We start from the raw sequence: 25,053 nt of genomic DNA on the forward strand, positions 1-25,053 counted from the left end.
ATATTTTAATTAACAGCTAACCTAATATCAACAAATTTTGTCGAATATCATCATCAGAAAGAAATAGTTAGACTTGCAGACAGATTCAGCGGAGGTTCGAAACCCACCTACTGCAAACGACTATTGTTTTGCTTGAAAATATATATTTTTTTTAATTAATAGCTAACCTAGTATCAGAAAATCCAAACATCTTCGATCCCTCAAAGTTCGACTCAACAAAAACCGGTGCAGGAGAAATCCAGAAGTTTTCTAAAAAGATGTAATACGTCACATAGACACCAAAACGGTATGTTAGAGCAGCGAGAAACAGATGGATCAACAAAGTGACGGACTGGAGCTCGATTGGAGGAAGAAAGAAATGGCGGCGAAGAAGTTCATGGAGAGATGAGATAGAAGAGACTATTCAAAGACTATTGGAAGAAGGATCATGGGAGCATCAGTGGAGTATGCGAGTGGTCTTTTGGTTTCATGACCTACTATGCCATCGCAAATCGTAACCATTAATCATGGGACCACGACCATCGACGCACCGTGGAATAAATCGCCTGAAAACCGGCCATAGTAAAGACAAAATTCCTATTCTGAGAATTTCAATGATAGGGTGATGTAGTACACGGTTCGGGCTAAAATAATGCATAAATATATAATTGTTGGTATCGGCTGACATTTCTATTTTGACAAAATTAGTAATAAAATCATAACCTTGTACGCAGGTTCAATTTTAAAACTATAAACAATTAAAATAATTTCAAACACCCTGCATATAAAAGAATAAGGCAAGAATCGTATTACATTTTAATGATTTTCTCATTCTTTGAATACAGATTTCACAAAATATGTGATATACTAAGCAGTAGTGATACCTTTATATACTTCTTTGTTTCCGGCTCCACTTGCCAGGAACTGTTTATACTAGAAAGGACATTTATCAAATGGTGAAGGACAGCCTAAGAGACCTGTTATCTGTTCTATTTAATCATCTGAAAACGGGGATTACTGGAGGTGATGAAAAAACGATAGATACCGTGAAGACGACATGAAAGCATCATTTTCTACTGTAAAATGAGACAGAAGTTGCAAACTGTCAACAGGACCGAGCAAAAATGAGCTGTTATCAATCGGACAATTATCCGAGGAGACTCAAGAGGCCAGAAATAAAGACATAAAGACGTATCGTGAAGATTTCTCTCGAAAGTTTTCTGGTGTAAAGACGATGGAAGATGTTTTCAATAGACTTCCTGTATCCTCCGATCCTTATATCTCTAGCCTTAGGAAGCTTCCATAGAAAAAACTGAAATAATTTTGAGCCCTAGACATGCTAATATCGAGCGATTCTCAAGATTCTCTACCTGACTCAGATGAAGATAATGAGTTTCAAATTGATTCTGAGTTGGGTGAGGCTGATTAGTAGTCCTTAAATTTACCTTAATCAGAAATACTTAAATGAATTTTAGTTTTTCTGGCAACATTAAATATATTTAATGTATTGAATCGCATTATCTTTTATTACAATTATAAGTGAGGTAGCGAGAAGGGTCAAAGTTTAAACTACCTTTCAGATACCTCAGAAATATTGAATAATCTGTGACAATTAAGGCACAATTTGTAAATATTTTCTAAATTTTGCTTCTCAACATAACCCCTATAATTAATCCCCCTCCCCCCTCCTCTTATAGGTCATTATTTGTATTTAATTAATTAATTTAATTAATCTAAATAGTTAATTATTTTAATTAATCTAATTATTTAATTTCATTAATACAATTATTTAATTTCATTAATTTCACTACGGTTTTGTGATAAAGCATTTTTTGTCAAATTAGCCAAATGTCAGCCGCCATCTCGTAAACGACATTTTTTTGAGCTTGTTACACCTCAGATATCAATTTTGGTTTGGTGCAGAGCACATTATCGGCAATAAACTTTACCCGCACACCCGTTTAACCGGATCAACTTAATTCTCGGTAAATAAACGTATAAATAAAACGCGACCCGTCCATCTCCCGAAATACGTAATAAACTTTTATCACTTTACACGCAGACAATTTTAAAATGACGTTTTAGTGGCGACAGACGAACGTAAAATCCAATAAACTGTCCGAGGCACGTAATGCGCTTATACGACAGTGGGCCGTAGTGCATCGGAAGTCCGGCCAACCGCGATCCTGACAGATTATTATTTTCCAGACGAGAATTAAATTATTCGCGTATTAAATTGTTTCGCCTCTCGACTGGTTCTGGTTTAATAATCCTTCGCAGACGATTGCTTTGCTTTTCGGCTGTGCTCGTTGGAAACGAAAGAAAATCGTCCGTATAAATTAGGAGCGTCAATAGACTTGACTTCCGCCAACAATCCGCAACGGAGACAATACCAAAAAAGCAAAAAATTTAAAAATATATATAATATCATATGAAATATAATTTGTCAGTTCAAATCAAATTACCGCATCGTTCTAGTTTTTCATTTATCGCCAATAATTTACGCACAACAAGCGACGCACCCTGTATATAATTCAAACAATGTTCGTTATAGAGGTTATAGCTATAGCCCTGGATTTCCCACTTTTCCTGCAATACAATTTTTTCCAATAGAGTAAGTGGTTTTCCAGAAAATACTTGTTTTATGAAATGGCGAGTTTTATTTCGATTTTTTCAAATATCTCGAACAGCGTGTGCGATAGACAAAAACCGCAAATACAAAAGTTGTAGCTCTTGATATGCCCTATAACACAGTTTAAACCAGTTGGCCATATTTTTCACGAATTTTGATTTACGGCTAATAATTTAATTTAAGAACGATTTTCAGGGTCTTATAGATTTTTGTCTATAATTCAAACACCCTGTTTATAATGGAAAAAATGCGTGAAATAAAAGTTATGGTCCCGGGTCTCCTGCATTTCCTGGTTCTCAAATGTTGCCAATGGGGTTCATGGTTTTCGAGAAAATATTTTTTTTCTGGAAGCCAAAATACACCAAAAAAAAATTTCAAAAATAAAAAAAAAACTTTGTCATATTGAAGTATGTCCTTTTTCAACAGATGAAATACGGGTGTGGACTTTTAACCTTCTGAAAAATCTGAAGTCGATAGCTGCACTGTTAATTTTTGAATATAGCACTTCAACACCCTGTACAACAGGTAAAAACCTTAATGACAAAAGTGTTAGCTAACATCCGAAGCACAGTCTTTTAGTTATAGTCAATTTTCAATAATAACCCATTTTTCAGTTTTTTTGAATTTGCGGTGTACCATATACATCTTCGAAAAATTTTCAAGAACAAAATTTTATGGAGCCGAATCTTCTGCCTCTGCTCGTTTAAGAATTTCTTTGGTCGCGTAAACCGTTTTTGAGAAATGATTTTTTCGTTAGACCTCTGGAAACGCAATTTCAATGGGTTCCATCAGAGAACCAAACTTCGTATGTGTGCAAAAATGAAGTCGATAACTTCAACTTTCGAACACTGATCGTGTTTCATAGGAAAGTTAGAAAAACAGTCGAAAATCGAAAAAAAAACTTGCTAACTGCTAATTTAGATCACCTGTTACATTTCTTAATATAACACTTAATATCTTGAACACCCTGTGGAATACGTCAAAACCATAAATGCAATAGTTTTAACTGTTTATGTGGGCTAGATGATTATGTAAAAGAAACTGACAACTGGTTATGGTCAATTATCTTTATAAGGGGAACAAAATTTTCAGTTTTTTGCAAATTCCCGACGCCCCTGTACATTTAGAAAAAAACGAATTTCGAGCGAACGACATTAATACCCTAATTAATGTTGTTATGAGAATGTAAGTTTAATAATGGAGAGATATTTAAATCTAAATGATCGTTACGCAATACACACGAATGTCTCATTTTGTTAATCTTCATGGCTTCCAATAAAATAAATTAAATCCAATAATTAAAATTGAAATTAAATTAAATTAGAGTCTAGACTATTGTTTTTAAACGCTTTTTATATTCGTTAATGCGTTTCTTGAAGGATCTACCTGTTTGTCCAATATAAATTTTAAGACAAGATCCGCAATTCAACCTGTAGACACCTGATTTTTGTGATTTTGGACATTTCGTTTAATTGTTTTTTTAAAAATTTTCCTATTGTGTTGTTAGTCCTGAAAGCTATTTTTAAACCACATTTTGACAAATATTTTCAAACTTTTTCATTGGGTTCGCCTATGTATGTAATTGTTTTAACTTGTTCGTGTTCTCTATTAGGTTTCGGATAAATAGAGTTTACTGTTGTCCGGATTTGTTTTTATTTATAATTTTATCGATAATGGACGGATTGTAGCCGTTGTTCAGTGTAATTTGTTTAATGATAATAAGTTCTTTGTTGTAATTTTCTGTTAAGAGTGGCGTATTAAGAATTCTGTGTATAAAAAGAATTAAATGCGGCCATTTTTGTGAATAAGGGTGATTTATGTATGACTGTGTCCGTGTGTGAAGATTTGTGATAAATGGTAAAATCTAATTTATTTGCGTTTTCGTAATAGTTAAGTGTAAAAAATTAATAGAGTTATCCTGTAATAAATTAATGTAATTTAAAAAAGAATTCAATTGTCTGTCCGTTCCAACAAAGCAAGAAAAGACGTCGTCCACATATCTATTCCACCATAGAAAACTTTTACTTAAAGGATAATATTTTCCAAATTATCCATAAAAATGTCGGCTAACAAAGGAGTAAGTGGGTTTGCCATAATGAAACCTTCCTTAGAGATGTAAATCTGTCCATTAAATTCAAAATAATTTTGGTCTAAAGATACTATTAAGCAATCTAATAAATCTTGTTTTAACAATGGGTTAACCTGTTTCCGAGTGATGGTAAAATCTACTATATCTATCACATCCATAGGTGGAATACTGAGAAATAAGTTTTGTACATCAAAAGACAATAGTGTTGCATTAGAAGGGATTTTGATATCTTCAATTTTGTTGATTAATTCAAAAGAATTTTATATTGCAAATTTTGGTTTAAAATCTGTGTGGAACTTTAAAATATTTACTAGTTTTGTTGGTCTAATCCTTTAAGTAAAAGTTTTCAATGGTGGATGATGGATGATGTCTTTGCTTGCTGTGTTGGAACGGACAAACAATCCAATTCTTTTTTAAATTACATAACCGTATAAAATTCACTTTCGAGATTGAACTATTATTATTATTATTAATTATTAATTTTTTAGACTTAACAATTACGAAAACGCAAAACAAATTAGATTTTTCCATTTATTATAAATCTTCACACACGGACACAGTCATACATAACAGCTCAAATCACCCTTATACACACAAAATGCATTTCACTCTTTTATACAAAGACCTCTTAATACGTCACTCTCAACAGAAAATTACACCAAAGAACTTAATATCATTAAACAAATTGCACTGAACAACGGCTACAATTCCTCCATTATAGATAAAATTATAAATAAAAAACAAATACAGACAACAGTAAACTCTATTTATCCGAGACCAAATACAGAACACGAACAATTTAAAACAATTACGTACATAGGAGAACCCAGTGGAAAAGTTTCAAAACATTTGTCAAAATGTGGTTTTACAATAGCTTTCAGAGCTAACAACACAATAGGAAAATTTTTAAAAAACAATAAAACCAAATGTCCAAAATCTCAAAAATCAGGTGTCCACAGGTTGAATTACGGATCTTGTCCTAAAATTTATATTGGACAAACAGGTAGATCCTTCAAGAAACGCATTAACGAATATAAAATAGCTTTTAAAAACAGTAGTCTAGATTCTAATTATGCTATACATATTTTACATACAGCCACAAACAGTAGAAAATTTAATTTATTGGAAGCCATGGAGATTAACAAAATGAGACATTCAACGATCAATTAGATTTAAATACCTTCATATTAAACTTAAATTCTCACACCATTAATTAAGATTTTAATGTCATTTTTCGGTATATATAGTAGCAAGTAGTTTGTAAATATTACATTTGATAAAGACGCTGTGTTATCGAAACAATTGTCATGTGAAAATATACAATTTCGTGAAAATCTGAACTTTTAGTTCTTATTTATTTTGTTAAATGGATTTTCATCAAGTAAAAGCCACCTCAGTTCAACTAACCTAATTGTTGAGAGGGTAAGATTTTTATAAACTTTCATTTGACAAAATTACGTAAACTAATGGAACTCTATTACGATATGTAGCAATGATATGGGGTACCGATTTTCTTTAAAAAATTTGTTCAATATTAATAAGTTTTTTTGAACTATTTTCAACTATTGTTCACTTCAAATTGTGCATTTAAATCAAAGACAATGGGAGTTTGAAGTAAATTGAGTTTTAATACAGATATGTTCTCTCAAACATTTGGGGAAAAGCAGGTGATTTTGTCCGGTATACTAAAAATTGATATTTGTATAAAACGAAAAAAAGGAAACTAAGCAGTCACTTTTTTACCAGTTTCCTTTGAAACAAAAAAAACTCTAATACATTCTCGTCGAACCCATTCTGGCAAAGTCGAAATCTTCTCCGAGAAATTTATGACATATTTTGAAAATAGAGTTAGATAGCTATCGAAAGTGTTTCATGGAACTTACTGGATTTTTGTCGGAAATGTAATTCGGTCACGCCCTACCTTTAATAATATCTTAAAATGTCCGATTTAGACAACACGGAAGGAAAATACAACATGGCGACTTTCGCGATTCTCACTCAATTACGATAGGGCGAAGCAACGGATAATAGAGCTTTTTAGAACAGGGCTTCTTAAACTTTTTTATATAGCGACCCCCTTCAAGCTTAGGAAATTTTAAACGACCCCCTCCTCCATATAATGAAATATATATTAACCGTAGATGTAGATGTAATATCGCACTATTTTACAATGTAAATAAAATAAGGATTAAAGAATACGTACCCATTCATTTGACATATATATATATATATATATATATATATATATATATATATATATATATATATATATATATATATATATATATATTTAATTGGAAACGTTGACGGGATATCGGTCGTAATAAAACACAATAAACAGAATAACATAAAACTATATATATACATACATATTTATTCAATAGAAAAAATAAACTTTTGTAACATTTTTTTAAATAAAAACATATTATTAACATCAAACAATATTAATGTGACGGATGTGATTGTTTATTTTTACACGAATAATTAAATCTAGGCTCAATTTGAGTTAGTGCAGATCGTAACAAATTTTCAACGTTTAATAAAGTTGAACGGTTTTTTGATTTTATGTTAATTAATGTGGAAAAGGCTGATTCACATAAATATGTTGTACAAAATGGCAGTAATTTGTTCATTGCCATTTCCGATGGTAGGGGATATTCTGATTTGATTTCTATCCAAAATTCATGCACAGGCACTTGAGAAAATCTAAGTCGCAAGGTAGTATCACTTGTTAATTCGACAAATTCTTCTTTTGCTTTTAAGTTTAAAAAATTAATTTCTTCCATTTCAATTGAAAATGGATTGCAAATCCATTGTTGTGTATCGATATCATTGGGAAAATACCTATGCATGTAAACTTCCATATCCTTCAAATGATTAACTATAATTTTTGTTATAGGAGTATCTTTTTTTGAAATATTGTTACTAATTATATACTCGTCAGTAAATGGAAACATTTCGAGCGATCCACTTTCCACTCTGTTCTTCCATATAAGATTTTTTTTAACAAAGCCTCCCTGCATTGATAAATTCATATCATTGATTTTATCAAAAATATCTGCCAAATAGCACAGCTTGAGAAGCCGTAAATTATCGTGAAAATAATCGGTCAAATTAGAATTTTGCTCTGTTAGAAATATAAGAACTTCATCGTTTCAAACTTCGACCTCTTGATAGCCACCTAACTTCAGCATGCAGCAATAAGCTTGTATGATATGCTACTTCCATATTTTCATTTATAGGCCCTACATAACAGTTTTGCATTGCCACTTTTTTCAAAAAATAATTATAATAAAACTACAATAGTATTTTGTATGATTTTTATTTGTATTTATATTAATTTTAAAATTTTATTTATAATGATTGAAAAGTATCAGATCTTTGGAACCCCCTTTCAGTAGTCTCGCGACCCCCTTGGGGGTCGCGACCCACAGTTTAAGAAGCCCTGTTTTAGAAGACCCGATTGCCTAACTGTCGTTAAAGATTTGCCGTGCGGAAGCACAAGTTGGGTTTAACTGCTTAGGCAATACAGTGTCGTCTATTATATTCACACCCATTTTCCGTATACACATTCTACAATGTCATTTTGAACATTTTGGTGCACCAGAAATCCCAAGGGACGCTTTTCAAACACTTTTTTTAACTAAACACATGGACTTGCCGTCGCAGTTGAAAGTGATTGTAGAGATTTTAGAAAAAAAAAAAAGTACATGCAGGAGATTCCTGTGGTTTTTCGCAATCTAACATACTAATTATTAATTTCAGTCTTTTCCGATTCTCTTAGTTGTTTATCAGATTTAATTAATGCATCTGTAACCATTTAATAATTTGTATAACCTTTCTGTTAGTTGGGCTTCCTGCTAGGTAGATGTCTTTAAATAAATAAATAAATAAATACTTGTATTTGCTAATAGACGATACATACAATTGAATTGAATTGAATAGATTCCTATATGCTGTTAAAATCTTCTTATTATTTAGTTACATAAAAGGATTTCAAGCCTTCGCAGACCACAATCCAAAATAATTCTTAATTAAGCTCCGTCCCCGTTCCTAGGTAAGCTTTTTATAAATCACTTTAACACCTAAAATACCTCTTCGTTTGGGGCATTGTTAATTAAAATGTATGCCTCCTTAGCTGCAGTTACGTTACGGACCTGGCTTGTTCAGATTTTATTTATGTATTAATAGGAATAAGACTTTATTTCAGAGACAAAATTATATTAAGAATAAGGTGACTAACATTGTCTTTCTCCAAAAATGTACGAAAACGTGGAACAAATTTATTTAAAAATTAGAAATTGGATTTGCAGGAACTAGAAAAAAAGGTGGGTCAAAAAGTAGATGCTGACATCAAGTTCCTTTTCCCTCTACTGGCATACGCTATACCCATCTCTTAGTTATGATGAGCAAAAAAAAAAAAATTCATATTGAAGTAAATATAGGTAGTACCAGTAAAGTTCTTAAATTAATAATACACAACCCAGAGAATTGAAATTTCAATTTTTATTGGATGTGGCGACAAAACAAGGACTCAAGAAGAAGTTTGTCGTCCAAAAAGTAATGAGATTAAACATCTTTTTTTTTTTTGAAAATGACATAACATATTAATTCATTTTAAAAGGGCGTTTCATTTAATACCGCAAGACCTGCTATGGAAGAATATCTTCTCACTTGATCCATCTTCTAAAATTATTTCAATTATGAAACCCCATGCAATGCAAATTATGACTAACTAGTTGAAAATACTATTTTTTCAAATATCTTGCGCACCCTGTATGATAATACTTCATGATATTGATATTGTTTAAACCAATTTGTCCCATCTTTTACAATTTTTTATTTACTACCAGTAATTTACCCTTTAGGGTTTTTTCGCATTTTTCCCTGTACATAATCGAAAAAATGTCAAAGTAATGGTTATGCCCCCCTCCCCCCCAAAGTAATGGTTTTCGACAAAATATTTGTTGTCTGAGCATGAGAAATAACGACTAGTACAAAATTCGTAACTGCTTGATGCGGTCTATGGTACTACTTCAACGAAATATCCATGTTTTTTTACGAATTTTGATCCACGGCTAATAATTTCTGTCTATAATTGAAAACCCTGTATATAAATAAAAGTTATAGTTCCGGATCTTTCGCATCCCTGGGTTCAAGAATTTTGATAATCGGTTCCACAGTTGTAAAGAAAATATTTTTTTTTGAAAGCAAAGAATTTTTTTTTTTTTAAATACTTCGGGGGATTTGATTACGCGTGACTTCTACAGATTAGATGTGGGTATTGACTTCTAGTTATCTGCAACATTCAGAGTCGATAGCTGCAAATTTGAGACTTGCATTACATTTTTTAATTTAGCCCAAAATATTTTGAACGCCCTGTGCAAATATGAAACCTTTAAAATCAAAGTTTCTCGCGCGTCTTTTCGTCTGGTAATTTTTTCGATGGTATTAACCGTTTTCGAGAAATGATATTTATATCTAACCAGAAGACCAAACAATCATTTCAGCATATTTTCATTGACTGAAGTCAATGGTTTTGTCCATTACTTGGTTCATATTCTCAAAAATAATTTAAAATGAAGTTTCTATGATTTACTAAATGTCCTTCGATTAAGACGTTTTATTTTGAATGAAAAATGATTGCATTTTTTTTCTTCTTTTTGAGCAACATACCAAACCCTGCCGACGTCCTACCACTTTTATTCTACAAATGTCATTGTTTTTTTTTTGTGTGTAGGTGCTTCATAAATATTTAGTTTTCTCTTCGTCATCTACTTTTTGACCTGTTTACTTGTAGTACACATAATTTTTCAATACGCATCAGCTCAAGCCGACCTATTCTATTGGACTGTTTCCAATTGAATCTAACCACCTGAAAATAACTTAATAAATTATATATTCATGTTATCGATTATTTCAATAAAATTGATATGAGTCGACCACCAGTTTGTTTGATATTTTCTATAGACAGTATTTGGCGTAGTAAATTCTGATTCGGTTCGATCGAGAGAACTCTCAGGATTTTCATTGTGTTGTGTTCGATACTTGCTAGTTTGGAATGTAAATCCATAGGTTGTAGGTAGGTGGTAGTTTAATTCCCGTAAACGCGAATTAGAAGATACAAATTCTAAAAGTTTCTTTTGCACTAGGTATTTCACACTAAAATATTAGTGGGTAATTGTAGGCAATAATGTCAAAAAACAGTGGGGTTTTATCAATAACTTCCTCCAAGATAAAACCAATGAAACACAAATGAGTTGTATTATCGAAAGCAATCGAGAAATAGATAATCAAAAAGGACATTGCTAGTCACCTGAATGACCATTTTGCCACTCTTGGCATCAGTATTGTTCGTGACTCGCAAAACGAGATCACTATAGAAAAACCCACTAGTTTTGAAAGGTTTGCAGAGGTTAGAAGTGATAACACTATAAACTCAGAGGTTACAAATGAGAATCAACTCAACACCAGCCTGTGAAGCGGCCAGAGTCAGATACATATTTAACTTATAAAATAATGAGTTAAAAACAAGCAAAATAAGTGCCCCTGTGGTACTTGGTTTTGAGATTTTATTACATAAATTGGAAAACCTAGGAATTACTGGAGCTATGGAGCTATGCCCAATTTAATTAAAACTTTTATTGAAGGTAGAAATCAATTTCTAAAATGTAAGAATATCCCAAGTAATATACGGTCAAATTCTTGAGGAGTGCCGCAGTGTTCCGTCTTGGCGCCTCTGTTGTACTCTCCGTATTTTTTAAACTTGAAACATGGGGTTCTCCGAACCATATGCCATTTTTACGACATAACCCGGTGTTTAATTTTGGTAAATTTTTCTCTCTGTAACCGTGAATAAATAGATTCCCAACTCCATAATAATGTCCCAGAATCGTACTTCGGTAATTCCTGCATACAAATGCTTAAAGCTGACGGATTTGTGTAGAGTTTCATCGGTGAGATTACTATTAGTTCATGCAATGAAAAATCTATTCTTACTTTTAAATCCTACTCTTAAAAGACAACACTGCACGGCACAGTTCTTGTCGGCTAACATCTTAAATAGGTCCCTGGCTTGTAAAAATGGTATAGAGTTGGGAGAACTCTACTAATCTCAAAGCACGCAGGTGCAGACGAAAATGCTTTATGCGGAGAAGCCAACCGCGAAAATGTGTGGATTGGTTTTATACTAATAAATTAAAAATGAATGAAAATAAATAAAATCTATGGTATTTGAGCAAAAAAATAAACAAATACAAAATGTAAAGATAAATATAAATTACACATCTAGAGCTAGTAAGTAATGTTAGATATTTAAGGTTAACTCTGTTAATTGTATTAATTGTATGATCGCTGGAATATTTAAATGCAGCGTTATTAATCTTAAAAAAAAACAGGAACGTGATCTACAATGCTTGTTTTATGTCTCGCTTTTTATATGTATTTCCTATATCGGGAACAAATTTTCAAAAGATGATAAATGTTACGACACAAAATAGAAAGAATATTATATGATTACGACATACTGCAAATCGAAAAATGTTAATCAATATTCAAAGTACTAAATAATGACCAAAAATCTAATGTATCAATAATTTTATCTAATCAAGTACATAATTATGAGACGAGAACTATAAAGACCGCTATAGCACCTGAAAATTGTATTTTGATGTACCAAAAGCGTTTGATGATTTACCAAGATAGATTGAGTTTCTTTGCATAAAAAACTTAAAAATTATATTCGCAGTATACAGACAGGTTATTAATCTATTTATATACAGGGTATTTTCTAATTTCTATGTCAATAATTAAGGGCGCGATTTTTGGGTTCATTTTAAAAATAAATCTTTTCACGTCTTAATTTTTGAGATACAGGGTGGTAAACTTTTCATAAAATAAATAATAATAAATAAAAAAATATATTTTAATGAAATTTAGCGCACATATACTTTGCACAGCGATGCATTATCTAATGTACCACAATTTTTGTTAAATATGCCAGTGGCGGACCGAACCGAATTTCACCTGTCTAAAAAAATAAAATAAATAAATAAACAAAAATAAAAAAAAAATAAATAAGAAGCTCTTCTCTGCATGGTCACAATAATATCGTTAATATGACCGCATGCAGAGAATTAGTATCATTATTACTTTTTACTTAAGTAATTGTCTATCTGTAGAAGCGCTGAAGGATCACAGCATTTCTACTTTTTTTCAGCAAGGTTGTTATTAATTTATTGTTGATTTTGAATTGTTAAAAAATATTAATAGTGGGTAGTGTTTAACTTGTTAAATTCAGATTTGTTTAAAAAAAGATCCAAGATTTTGGTGTTCGCATTTTCTAGTCTACAAAACTGCAGATTCCGAAGAGAATTGTAGGTTAATGATATGACTAACAATGTTCTTTTCTTTCAAAAATATATCATCTCGACCCTAGTCTTTGCAGAAGTTATCAACTGCCCCAACAATAAAACCTACAATTTCAATCTTGTTTAATAAAATGTTGCTAATATGTCGAATTTGGATAAATTCCTGTATACCGGGTGTCGCACGAAAGTAGGAACATTATAACTTTTAAATGGCTTGAGATAGCGATTTGAAATTTGGAAGGGTTAATATAGGCTGAATGTCCAATTTTTTGACAATAAAATTACAATATCTTACAAAGTTAGCTTCATAAAGTTGTTGATGAAGTTTATACTTAAAAGAATGATAGCCGTGTTTTTTTTAAATTCTATTCACAGATTATCTAGAGATGTTGATACAATGCACGGGCGTGTAGATACTTTTTTTCTGCATTCCCGTATATCAGAAACATGTCCACTTTTTCTCCATTTGTAAATTGATTATTGTTTTCCATGATAATCCAAGTTGATAACGCGACAAAATCGATTATCAGATAGAAATGTACAAAATGTCAGAATTTTCATTAATGCCGACTTGATGATAAGTAATGTTTTGTATTTATAGAAATGTATTTACTTATGTGGTTTTTCCTTCCTTTGAGCTTATTTTTCAACGGATTTTGAAAAGTTGGATATCAAAATGTTGCAAAAAAAGTACCACTAGGGCGCCATTTGAAAAATTAGGTTATCCTAAAAAATTAATAGTTCACTACGTTAAATGCTATTTGCCATTAGACAAGTAAAGAAAAGTTTCATTTACAATTTTTCCCATCATCAGGTGACCAGGTAAATAGTATTTATGACAATGAGAAAAACCATCATATCCTACGTAAAATGATCTCCCGCATCCAAAAATGCAAAAAAATATATTTAAAATTCGAAAGTTATTGTCGTGTCCACTCAAACCAACCATTGACATATTGTCAAAAAATTGGAAATTTAGCCTATATTAACCCTTCAAAATTTCAAATAGCTATCTCAAGCCGTTTAAGAATTATTGAGTGTTCCCACTTTCTTGTGTTAACCCGGTATATATGGAGCGTTTATTAATTGAGTGACGATACTGAGAGGGAGAATCCTTAGACGATTATAAAAAAAATACTGATATAGACATATGTAGTAAACTTCGGTAATTTTCGACGTTTCAAAGCTTTCTGAAAAAATAAACTTTGTTAACTACATTTGTGAAAGTTCTACTACTTTTTAACCATCAAGGAGTATTTTGCGACTTAAAAGATTTTTTAAATATTTTTATCAGTTACGTTCGTACAGGGTTTGAAACGAATATTTTTGACCAGAAGAATGGTGGCCCACTGATTTTTATAAAAATTAAAATTATTTATTTTCATGTTTGGAGCAAATTCGGTTAAAAAAAAAACAAATATTTATTCTTCCTACCGTGTTTGGAATATTTTTTTTTTTGGGACAACAAATCGTTTTTTTCACTTTTACCAGTGGCGTTCATACTAGTGGATGTTTAGATAGAAAAAAATATGTCCAAAAATTCATTTTCAAGTTAGCAACTTAAGGCGTTTAAGATATTCGAAGTGTTGGTCTTTCGCATGGTGGGGGCGTCAGCGATTAAGACTGGTTTTAGGGCAATTGCTGTAGATTTAAATATGATTGGGAATAATATTAGTATAGTAGATCTGGTGGGTTGTTTGTACTAGCAAACCTGATTGGGTGAGTTTTTTTGAGTAATTTGAAAATAACATGAGTTTGTTTACCAACAGTCAAGTCATCATTTTCGGCGACTTCAATGCTCCTCTATTTAGCACAGATAGTGAATGTGATCATAAGGTAGAATTAATTAATAGTTTTATGAATTTCCTGAGCTTTTATCAACTTAACCTTTTTATCAACTTAAGTAGCCATAACAGACTACTTGATTTAGTTTCGTCCCATATCGAGTCACAAAAGAGTCCATGCCAGAGTTCATCAGCATGACTCTCAACTGTCAAAATAGAAGCCTTCAAACCAATTTACAAAAACGCAAATACAAATCTTTAAGGCCGAAAATGCAGTCACAGAGGATCCAACTTCAAATACGGAATTGCCAGGGATTTTCACTTAAGCGAAGAGGGTTACACCAGCCCTGAAGAGATTATTAATGCTTTTGCTATGTTTTTTGGGAGGCTAGACAATACTCCTCAACAGCAGATCTCTCAGTTGAATGGATTCTCTAATGCATTTATTATGATCGATCACTTACCTGAGGACACTATATTAAGAGCATTAGCACGAGTTAAGACCAAAGTATCTTGTGGTCCTGATAAAGTAATAAAAATGAAACACTTGTTAACCCACAAACAACATGGTTTTTTTAAAGGTCGTACAATCAGTAATGTGGCTTGCTTTACAGAATTCACTGCTAAGGCTTTGGACGACGAAAGGCGAGTAGATGTGCTATGCACAAACTTTTCAAAAGTCTTTGACCGGATGAACCACACTGTTGCTCTCTAAACTAAAGCTGATTGGATTTTGTGATGACCTTGTGGCATTCATAAAGTCATATCTGCATAACAGAATACATTATGTGGAGCTCTGCGGTCACTCATCGCTTATATTCATGGCGAGTAGCGGCGTTCCGCAGGGTAGCAATTTAGCGCCATTGATATTCTTGCTTTTCATTAATGATATAGTAGCTAATATTGATAGTCAAATTTTGCTCTTTGCTGATGATGTGAAATTGTTCACAATAATTGCTAGTCGACTGTGTGTCTCTGCAGATTGACTTGGAGATTATTCGTTCTTGGTGTGCATCTAGTAACCTACCCCTGAATACAGATAAACTGATGCTACAACTTTTAGTCACCCTCTGGATCACGTATTACTGAGAAAATGTGACAATTTCAAAGACCTGGGTGTAACGTTAGACAGAAAACTGTCCTGTCCTGTGGAAGTGCACTCAAAATGCTGGGATTCATAGTGAGAAACTCTAGAGATTTTGCAAGGGAACATACTTTGTTTAAGGTTCCCTCACTGTTGAATAGTAGGAGTTTTTATATAAACTTTCAAATTCATTAGTGGATTGCCCTGAGTTGCTGAGCCCGCTAAACTTCCATGTTCCCTCAAGGTCTATAAGGGCGACACCTGTATTTCACCTAGTGACTTCAAAAACCAATTTTTTAATTAAAGGTGTTCTCTATCAGTTGATGAAATTATTGATTGACGTCTGGAATGATCTTCTAAATATAAATCTAAATCTAAATCTTCTTTATCTTCTAAATGGATCTCTTGGACAATAAAGATTTTTATTATTATTATATTTAGTAAATATTTATGTTGATATTAAATTTCTTTCATTAGATCACCCAAGGAATCACACTCTTGAATATGGAAACTCAATTAATAAAGATGTAAATAACCAGTTTGTGAAAGTCAATATAATTGAATAATTGTTGGTATTTTTTTAGGTGTAAAGCTTCCATGAAGAAATTTTCCGTTATATCTGGCCTACACGATGACAAGTTAAACCAGTCATACATGAACCCCTCGCCAGGGTCCTCTCCCGCCCCGGTGCATGGGGTAAACATCATTTTGGGAGGGTAAGTGCATCCGTATACATACTGTTAATATTCGAATTTTTTAATTTATTTACAATCATGTCAATACATTACAGTTTTGTCTGTGACTACTAAGGAGCGGAAATATGCAAGCAAAAAACCCCCATATATGGGCAATTTTCAGAATATATAACTCGAAATGCATTTTTATTATATGAACAATTATAAACATTAATAATAGTCTAAATAAAGCCAGAATTATTTCTTTATAATTGAACGAGTTCTTCCAATTTGAATAAATAAACTAAATGAATAAAATATACTAATAAATAAAAATAAAAATAATAAATAAAAAATAAATAAAATAAACTAACCAAAACTATTCTTTGCAATTATAGAAACAACTGATAACTAAATGTTTTTCAAAATTTCCAAAAGGGAATTTGCGTTTTTTATCTGTGAACATATGTTTAAAACTGAAAAAAATTCGCTCAATCTCTACAAAAGTTGTCGCACAGTATTTCGGTTTTGGAATTAAGTGTGTTTCTAATTTATAAAAATCCATTTGTTTTTCGAAAATATTGAAATTGCCTATAAAAATTTATGAAATATTTTTTAGGATTTTACAGGCCTAACAATACCTAAAACTTTTCCGCAATCTACCTCAAATTGAGTTCTAATGGCCACGACACTAAAGATCATTCGGCCAACTTTCAAATACCAGTAAATATAATTCAAAAATTCCTAAAAGATGATTTCGTAAAGAAAAGGTCCGGACTATTCTATCATCCTCCAGCTGTGCTAACATAATGATACAGAGGAATAAACTTCTAAAATAACTTTAAAATGCCGACCGATTCATCTATATATCAGATCCCATCTAACCTGGATACAAGCGTGAATATAAGACATCCACAAACCGACCAATATATAATACAAATCCATAGACATCTGCGTAAAACAAATACTAATTCACAAAGCTATAGGCACTACGTCTTTAAGGATTCAATTAAAAGATACACTGAACAACATTTTTTGAAACTTCATCCGATTTCTAACTTTTCTGGAACCGGGTTGGAACAAACACCCGCCATGTGCAATGGTTCCTCTATGTCCAGAAACAATATAGATATATTCGTAATTGCCGTTGTAGGGTTATACATTTAAATTTAACAGACACAAACAATATGATCCCACCGAGATATATCAACAACAAACAAAACTTTAATTACAGATTCACAACCTTTTAACGACATCATCATCATCAATCATCATCAACCTTTTCTTTTGTAACAGCACTATCAGTTAAACTTTCAACAAGATTAATAAAAATTTTAGAAGACCATTTTGCCTTTAAACCTAGATATGTTATCAAAAATTCGTTAGAAGTAATCAACAAAGTTAAAGACATTAAAATTCCTCTTCAAACTTTCTTTCTGGACTTAACTATAACTAAATTACAGAACAAATTACATTTTTCCATTACCACAAATCCTTACACATGGACAAAATGGCTGTCTTTTATTCTTTTATTCACAGACTACTTAATATATCACTATCCACAGAGAAATTTGAAAAAGAATTAAATATTATAGAACAAACAGCTTTTGACAATGGTTACGACCCCTCTTTGATAGATAAGATTATAACTAAAAAACAGTTTCCAATAACTCTGAACTCTGTCTAGCCCATATTAAACACCGAACCCAAAATTTATCTAAATTTGTTCTTAAGGTTGCTTTCGAAACTGAAAACACCATTGGAATGTTTTTAAAAAAACAATAAAAGTAAATCACGAATAACTCAAAAATCCGAAGTCTATAAGTTGAAATGGGATCATGTCCCAAAATTTATATCGGACAAACAAGGGACAATATTTAAGAAACGCATTAACGAACAAGAAAGAGCGTATACAAATTCCGATTCCGAAAAAGTCTGACGATAATTTTGATAACTTAAATAATGAATCAAAAAGCAAAAAATTAAATTTGTTGGAAGCTGTGAGGATTGGGATCTATTACTTTTACCAAACACTGTAATTAAGAATCTGTTACTACATGTTTACTTATACGAGGTGTGTTCAAAAAGTAAGGTGACTTTTGTAATTGGGCGTACATTCGATTTTTTTTTTGGTATGTTTAGTATACATGTTCTTAACATATGTTCACGGTTTTAGCCAGTTTGCACTTCTACTTTTGTTTTGTGAGACTGAAGCTTTAGACGTGTTTTTTGTGCTTGGCGATTTTGTGCTGTCAAAAAAAATGGAACAAAGAATTTGCATAAAATTTGTGTTTATAAGTGGTACAAGCTGGTCCAGGATGGAGGAGAAGACGCCGATGCACGTCAATAATTGATGAAAGGGTTGAAGAAGTGAAACAAATGCTGTTGAAAAATCGTCGAATCACTATTAGAGAAGTGACTGAAGACGTCGGCATCTCTATTGTCTATGCAATTCGTTCCGTAGTTTTGGGTATGGAACGTGTTGCAGCAAAATTTGTTTCGAAACCGTTTAATTTTGAGCAAAAAGGTCATAACTGATTAGGAATCATAAGTATATGGTTATAATGACGAAACCAAATCCCAGTCGTCCCAATGGAAGAACCCAGAATCACCAAGACCGAAAAAAGCACGTCAAGTTCGACCAAATGTCAAACTTTGGTTTACTGTTTTCTTTGATTATCGTGGCGCCATCAAGAGTTCTTACCACGAGGTCATATGGTCAATAAAGAGTATTACCTTGAATTTATGCGCCGTTTGCGAGGAACAATATGAAGAAAACGGCAGGAAAACATTTTTTTCATCACGATAATGCACCTGCTCACTGATCGTTGCTTTTGTCTAACTTTTTGGCCAAAAAAAAAACCACAAACATGCATCACCCACCATATTCATCAGATATGGTCTCCTGCGACTGTTGCCAAAACTCAAGAAACCCATGAAAGGAAGGAGGTTTGGAACCATTGAGGAGATAAAGAAAAAATCGCTAGAAGAACTCAGAGCTATACCAGAAATGCTTCGAAGATTGGAAAAAAAACGTTGGGACATGTGTTTTATATCTGGAGGGGACAACATTAATTTTGATGAATAAATACATACTTTTTGATAAAACTAAAAAAGTTGAACAGACCTTGTATAGATGTGGGAATATTTTCATATTTTGTATTTGATAAAGGCACGGTGTTGCCGAAACAGCTGTCATAAACCAATAAATAACTGCGAAAATTGGAACATTTTTTTGTTTTAAATTAATTGGGTCCCCCTTTTTACCATTTGCTGATAAAAGAAAAAAAAGTGAAAATATGAAATATGAAAAATTTACACTTGGAAGTTGGTTTTCGGGATTTTAACAAACACTGAACAGACAGACATGCACACAATTCACTTTACAAAACAAGACAGCAAGAACGTTTCAACTAGACGATATCTAAGATACTAAAAATTGCCACCCCTTTGGACTATCGCATTTTGTTCGGAATATTATTTCATTAATTTATCAAAGAGCTTTTTGCATTTACTGAGAATACCCTATTGTGTGGGTTTACCCTGAGCAATTCTGCGAATCTATTCATATATAAGAAAGGGTGTCGAAAAGGCCCAGTCTTTTTTGGCAATAAAATGCAATAAATTCTCTAATAGTAGTCATCATGAAATACTCAACACAATTCTAAAAGAAAGTTAAAATCATAAAAACAATTTATTGATTTTTTTTTTTTTCAAAAAAGCCACGCATCGTTTTTCTATCGTGCTTCTGCGGACCACAATGGAACTTTCGCAAAATCGATGTAATTATATTGTGCATACACCAGTATGAAGAGTCTTTCACGTATCGCTAAACTTCAAAGCCACGGCAAACTATGATAAATATAAACATTTGTACAAATGACAGTGATTTCCAATGATATTTTTTCAAGTATCTCGCGCACCCTGTACGAAACCTGACACTCTCTCGCGACATAATTCACGATAATGCTTAAACCAAATTATTTTATGATTTATAGTTTTTCATTTAAGGCTAATAATGTAAAAAACGAAAACGGCAATTTTCAGATACTTTTTCATTTTTTCCCATAATCGACACACCCTATACATAATTGAAACAATTTTAGATATAGAGGTCATAGCCCCGGATCTCCCACGTTTCCTGGTCCAAGAATTTTTCCGATAGAGTAAATGGTTTTCGCGAAAATAAGTTTTGTCTGAAACCATGCAGGTCGTCGTAATAATCGATGACGTCATCGCGTCTTGACTGAACCCGAGGTATGGATTTTTTTAAATATCTAGAACAGTGTGTGTGAAAAATGTAAACACAAAAATTGTAGCTCTTGGCGATTGCGATTGGCCATATTTTTTACGATTTTTGATTCGCGGTTAATAATTTACTCTGGAAAAGAACAATTATCTTTTATAATTTCAGTTTTCAAAATCGTCGCTGGGAGATCAGATTCTTATTTTAAAAAGAAGTCAATTCGGGCATTTTGAGGGACTTAATGTTTTTCTATCATGCTCCTGCTGACCACTATGGAACTTTCGCAAAATCGATGTAATTGAATTGTCTCATCTCTAACAGTTAGTCATTAATCGCCAATAATTTACCCTGAAACCATGCAGTCGTCGTAACAGTAAATACCATCGCGTCTAAATTGAAGGCGAGAAATGGCGATTTCCGTTTGGATGTTTTCAAATATCTCGAAAACCGTGAATACCAAAATTGTTGCTCTCGATGTGGCCTATAACACTGCTTAAACCAATTAGTCGTATTTTTTAAGAATTTTGATTTAAGGCTGATAATTTATTCTGGAAACGGAACATTTTCAGGGTCTTTTGTATTCTTGTCAATAACTGAAAAACCCTGAATATAATCAAAAAAATGCTCAAAATAAAAGTTATAGCACTGGATCTTCCGCGTCTGTTGCTTAAAGAATTTGAAAGATCGGAATAATGGTTTTGGCGAAAATAATATTTTTCTGGAAACCAAAATAACCCCAAAAAAAAAGAAAAATTTTTTAAAAGATACTTTGGCCAACTTGATCGCACCCAACTTTAATGGACTAAATGTGGGTCTGGACTCCTGCTTCCCTGCTAAATCCGAAGTCGATAGCTGCAAATTTAGGGCACCTATTACGTTTTATAATATTGCCCGGTATATCGCGAACACCCTGTACAATAGGTAAAAACCTCAAATGCAAAAGTGTTAGCAAAATTCACTTCTGAATCGCATACTTTCAGTTATGGTAAATTTTCCGTTAGGGGACCACACGCTCTTGCTTACCAAATATGAAGTCGATAGCTTCAAATTTCGGACACTTATCGCGTTTCATAGCGATGTGCGCAAAACAGTAGAAAATCGCGAAAAAAAAAGATAGATGTCAATTTCTGATCGCAGCCATGTGTCTCATGACCAGTTTAAAAGCACCAGAACTTCAGCTCCCTCACTCAAATCGTTCGGAAGTTATTCGCGTTTCTATGGAGCGTCGATAGAAATCAGAGAACGGAGAACAGACAAAAAATTAAACCGTTTCCGAGATATGAGTTTCGTTGCCAAGCGCGTATACTTTCGAAAATTCGATTTTATCGATTTGCTGTAAATATATTGTGTATAGCAATTCAGAGAAATAAAAATCTATCTATTTTCCAAAGAAAAGTAGTCCCTTAGTTGACCTTCACTTTGATTCTTTTTTCAACGTACGTATTTTTACGGTTCTGTAAAGAAAATCTGATAATTATCCATCACAATTCACGAATAAGCAACCTGAGACGCCGGTCATTACGAAATTAAGAAAAGCGCCGGCATAATGTTCCATCGATTACGGAAAACATAGACTTCTTGCTATAAACTTCAGGTATAATTAATAGGGGCGCAGTCCGGATTGGGGTTTTAATTTTTAACGAAACACGCCAGCCGGTGCCCGGAAAAGGTGAACAAGACCAAAATAGAACACTTAAAAATATTGAAAAGTAATCCGATTCTGATTGCGTGGGACGTATTGTTTGAGCGATCTTACGAAGTAATTTTCCCAATATGTATCTGTTATATTTTACAACAGGACATCTACCGAACAAAAAGAGCTCCCGTTTTCATATACAGTCATATAAAAGATACATTGTTGGCGATTTCAAAAATTTCTCTCATAATATTAAATACATTTTGACTTTTGACTTAAAATTAAAAAGCGGACGAACATTTCTGCATCATTTATATCAGCTTTAGTGGTGTTTCTTAATAGATCAATTTGAATGTTATTTCGCGATGTTTTAGTTTCAGGGTTTTTTTTTTTGGATTTTTGGTAGTGGGGCAGTATTGAGTTTTTATTTACATTGCGTCTGCTATGACGGATGTACATGACGAACACCTTATTTTTAAGTTTAGTTTTGAATTCGTTTTGAAATTCATCAATTTTAATAATGCACACCTAAACCTAATAGTTCTTTTGTATTATACATTTTCTAAAAAATAATAGTTTTCACACTTGCAAAAACATTACAATAGCGCCCACTCATATTTGATATTAACGCAAAGATGACGTAAATGGTTTACGCAATATACTTCTTAACTCTCTCCATATCATTATTATTTTTTTTGCAGGATTTTACTATAACCTGCAACTTTTATGAAGTATAACATTTTTTATACTCTCCGATTTGTTTTAACTTCTTGACGGCTACCGACCTGATTTTGAACTAAAATTTAAAATTTCTTTTCCTCATTGGTCTAGTCTGTGTTCAAGTTGATATACGTCTATTAGGGTAGGTACTTTTCCTTGTAAAGTCTTACTGCCAACACGTGTTTTTCCGCCTCACCCTGTATATAAATCATTTCAACTAATTCAGCTTTAGGAAAATCCACAATTTATTTGACAGGTAAAAGTTTGATAATGTCATTTTGTCATAATGTAATGTTATAGCAATAGTCTTAGACAGAAAGAAGGGTAAATATTCTAGCAGTGAGGTTAGAAATTGTTTGTTTCGTTTCGTCAAGGGACCACCTGACTTGTAAATTTGTAAGGAAGTGTACTGAAGATGTATATCATTATTGCTGCATCACTGATAGTTTCTCGGTTCTTTTTAATTTGTTTGGCTACATTTTCAATTTTTGCTACGTGCTGAACAAAATCCATTGCCGTAGTTAATGTAATAATGACTACGCATCACTTTTGTTCCATGTGTGCAGGACTTTCTGGTTTCTTGATTTTAGCGTCTACTCTTTCATAAATACCTTTGGAGCTTCAAGCAAGTTTGACTTTATTATATAGGTTGTTATTATTACGTATGTTTATTAGAAGCATCAAAAATGAGTATTATTTAGTAAAAGAATGATTGATTGTTGTCTGCATTGGCGATACCTGCGTAACACACACACGATGCATAGCATGAGAGAGAGAAAGAAAATACGATTCGCTCTCGGCTGGGCAAGACTGTTGTGGTCAATGGTCCAATTTCCGTCATCCGCCGAAGATTTTTTTTTAGTCACAGACCACCACGTAAACAGAAGAAATATAACCAATATTTTTTCTCAGCTAGCAAAAAAGGATTTTGATCGCTACCAAAGAAAAAAACGGGTCCTCCTCGCTTTCTCCACGGACCATACGGGCCCATCCGTCTTCCAACCGGTGTAAACAGAACAAACAGCGCGACCGGCACGCTTAAACACTTTAAAACGATCACTAAACACTTCCGAAACAAAAGTCACATAAAAAAAAACTATATCAGAGTTGTTGGGATGAATGCAATGGATTCTGCAACGAGCGAGTGGAGGTTAAACCGCCATGTGCAATGCTCCACCACAGAATTTGCATAGAATGAAGCAACCTAACATACTAACTTATGTGGGCAACATGCTCAGGGGCACTGCGCCAAGTAAAATAAATATCAGCCTAGAGATTTCCATTTATGATAATTACGTCCATCAAACTTATTGTTGTTGATTGTATTGATTTTGTCACCCATTTTAAATCGTTTTACCATATAAAATGGATGGTAGAGTCTGTCGAAGAATTCAACGGAGTTGCAACGACGAACGTTTTTTTTTACCGCTTGTTTATATTGTTAAAGCCACGTTGTGGCACACAAACTATTTTATAAGTAAAATGCGGTGAACCAAACTTAATTTATAAAATGTTAACAAAACGACATACAAGCTATATAGGACATAGTTGTAGGAGGCCCTATCGATCAATCTTAACAAAAAGTCTGTATAACAGATTCAGTTATATTTTCCAAATAGATTCAGCTCTTAATTCTATATTTTATTATTTAATTGCCATTACTGTTTGTTCTGGTTTTGCAACATTTATTTAATGAATAATATCCTTACTACCTTGCACAAACTGTGTCAATTTAGTACTTATCAAGTGGATTGTAACTCCACTGTATTTGACAATTTTTTCTTGCTATGTTACTGGCTGTTCTGTTGACAAAAATATTACACTTTCTTCATTTTCTCTT

General features: G+C 32.6%; 2 protein-coding genes across 13 annotated transcripts in view; one reads left to right on the forward strand and one right to left on the reverse strand.

Moving 5' to 3' along the window:
• The window catches only part of LOC132704690 (probable beta-hexosaminidase fdl), a 183,915-nt gene that overhangs the window by 83,925 nt on the left and 74,937 nt on the right, over window positions 1–25,053 (reverse strand). The gene's annotated exons all lie outside the window — the stretch shown is intronic.
• LOC132704740 (uncharacterized) overlaps window positions 1–25,053 on the forward strand; it is a 53,132-nt gene that overhangs the window by 8,824 nt on the left and 19,255 nt on the right. For 5 of the 6 annotated variants that reach the window (XM_060674954.1, XM_060674962.1, XM_060674970.1 and 2 more), the window contains exon 3: window positions 16,522–16,653. In XM_060674954.1, the coding sequence (XP_060530937.1) occupies window positions 16,535–16,653 (119 nt within the window). In that variant the 5' untranslated portion in view covers window positions 16,522–16,534. Of the gene's footprint in view, window positions 1–10,657; window positions 10,783–16,521; window positions 16,654–25,053 lie in introns of those variants that run through there. The other variant, XM_060674996.1, reaches the window with a different exon arrangement.

The sequence above is a fragment of the Cylas formicarius genome, unplaced genomic scaffold (genome assembly GCF_029955315.1).
Source record: "Cylas formicarius isolate icCylForm1 unplaced genomic scaffold, icCylForm1.1 PGA_scaffold_10__41_contigs__length_53128322, whole genome shotgun sequence".
NCBI classification, from domain to species: Eukaryota; Metazoa; Arthropoda; class Insecta; order Coleoptera; family Brentidae; genus Cylas; species Cylas formicarius.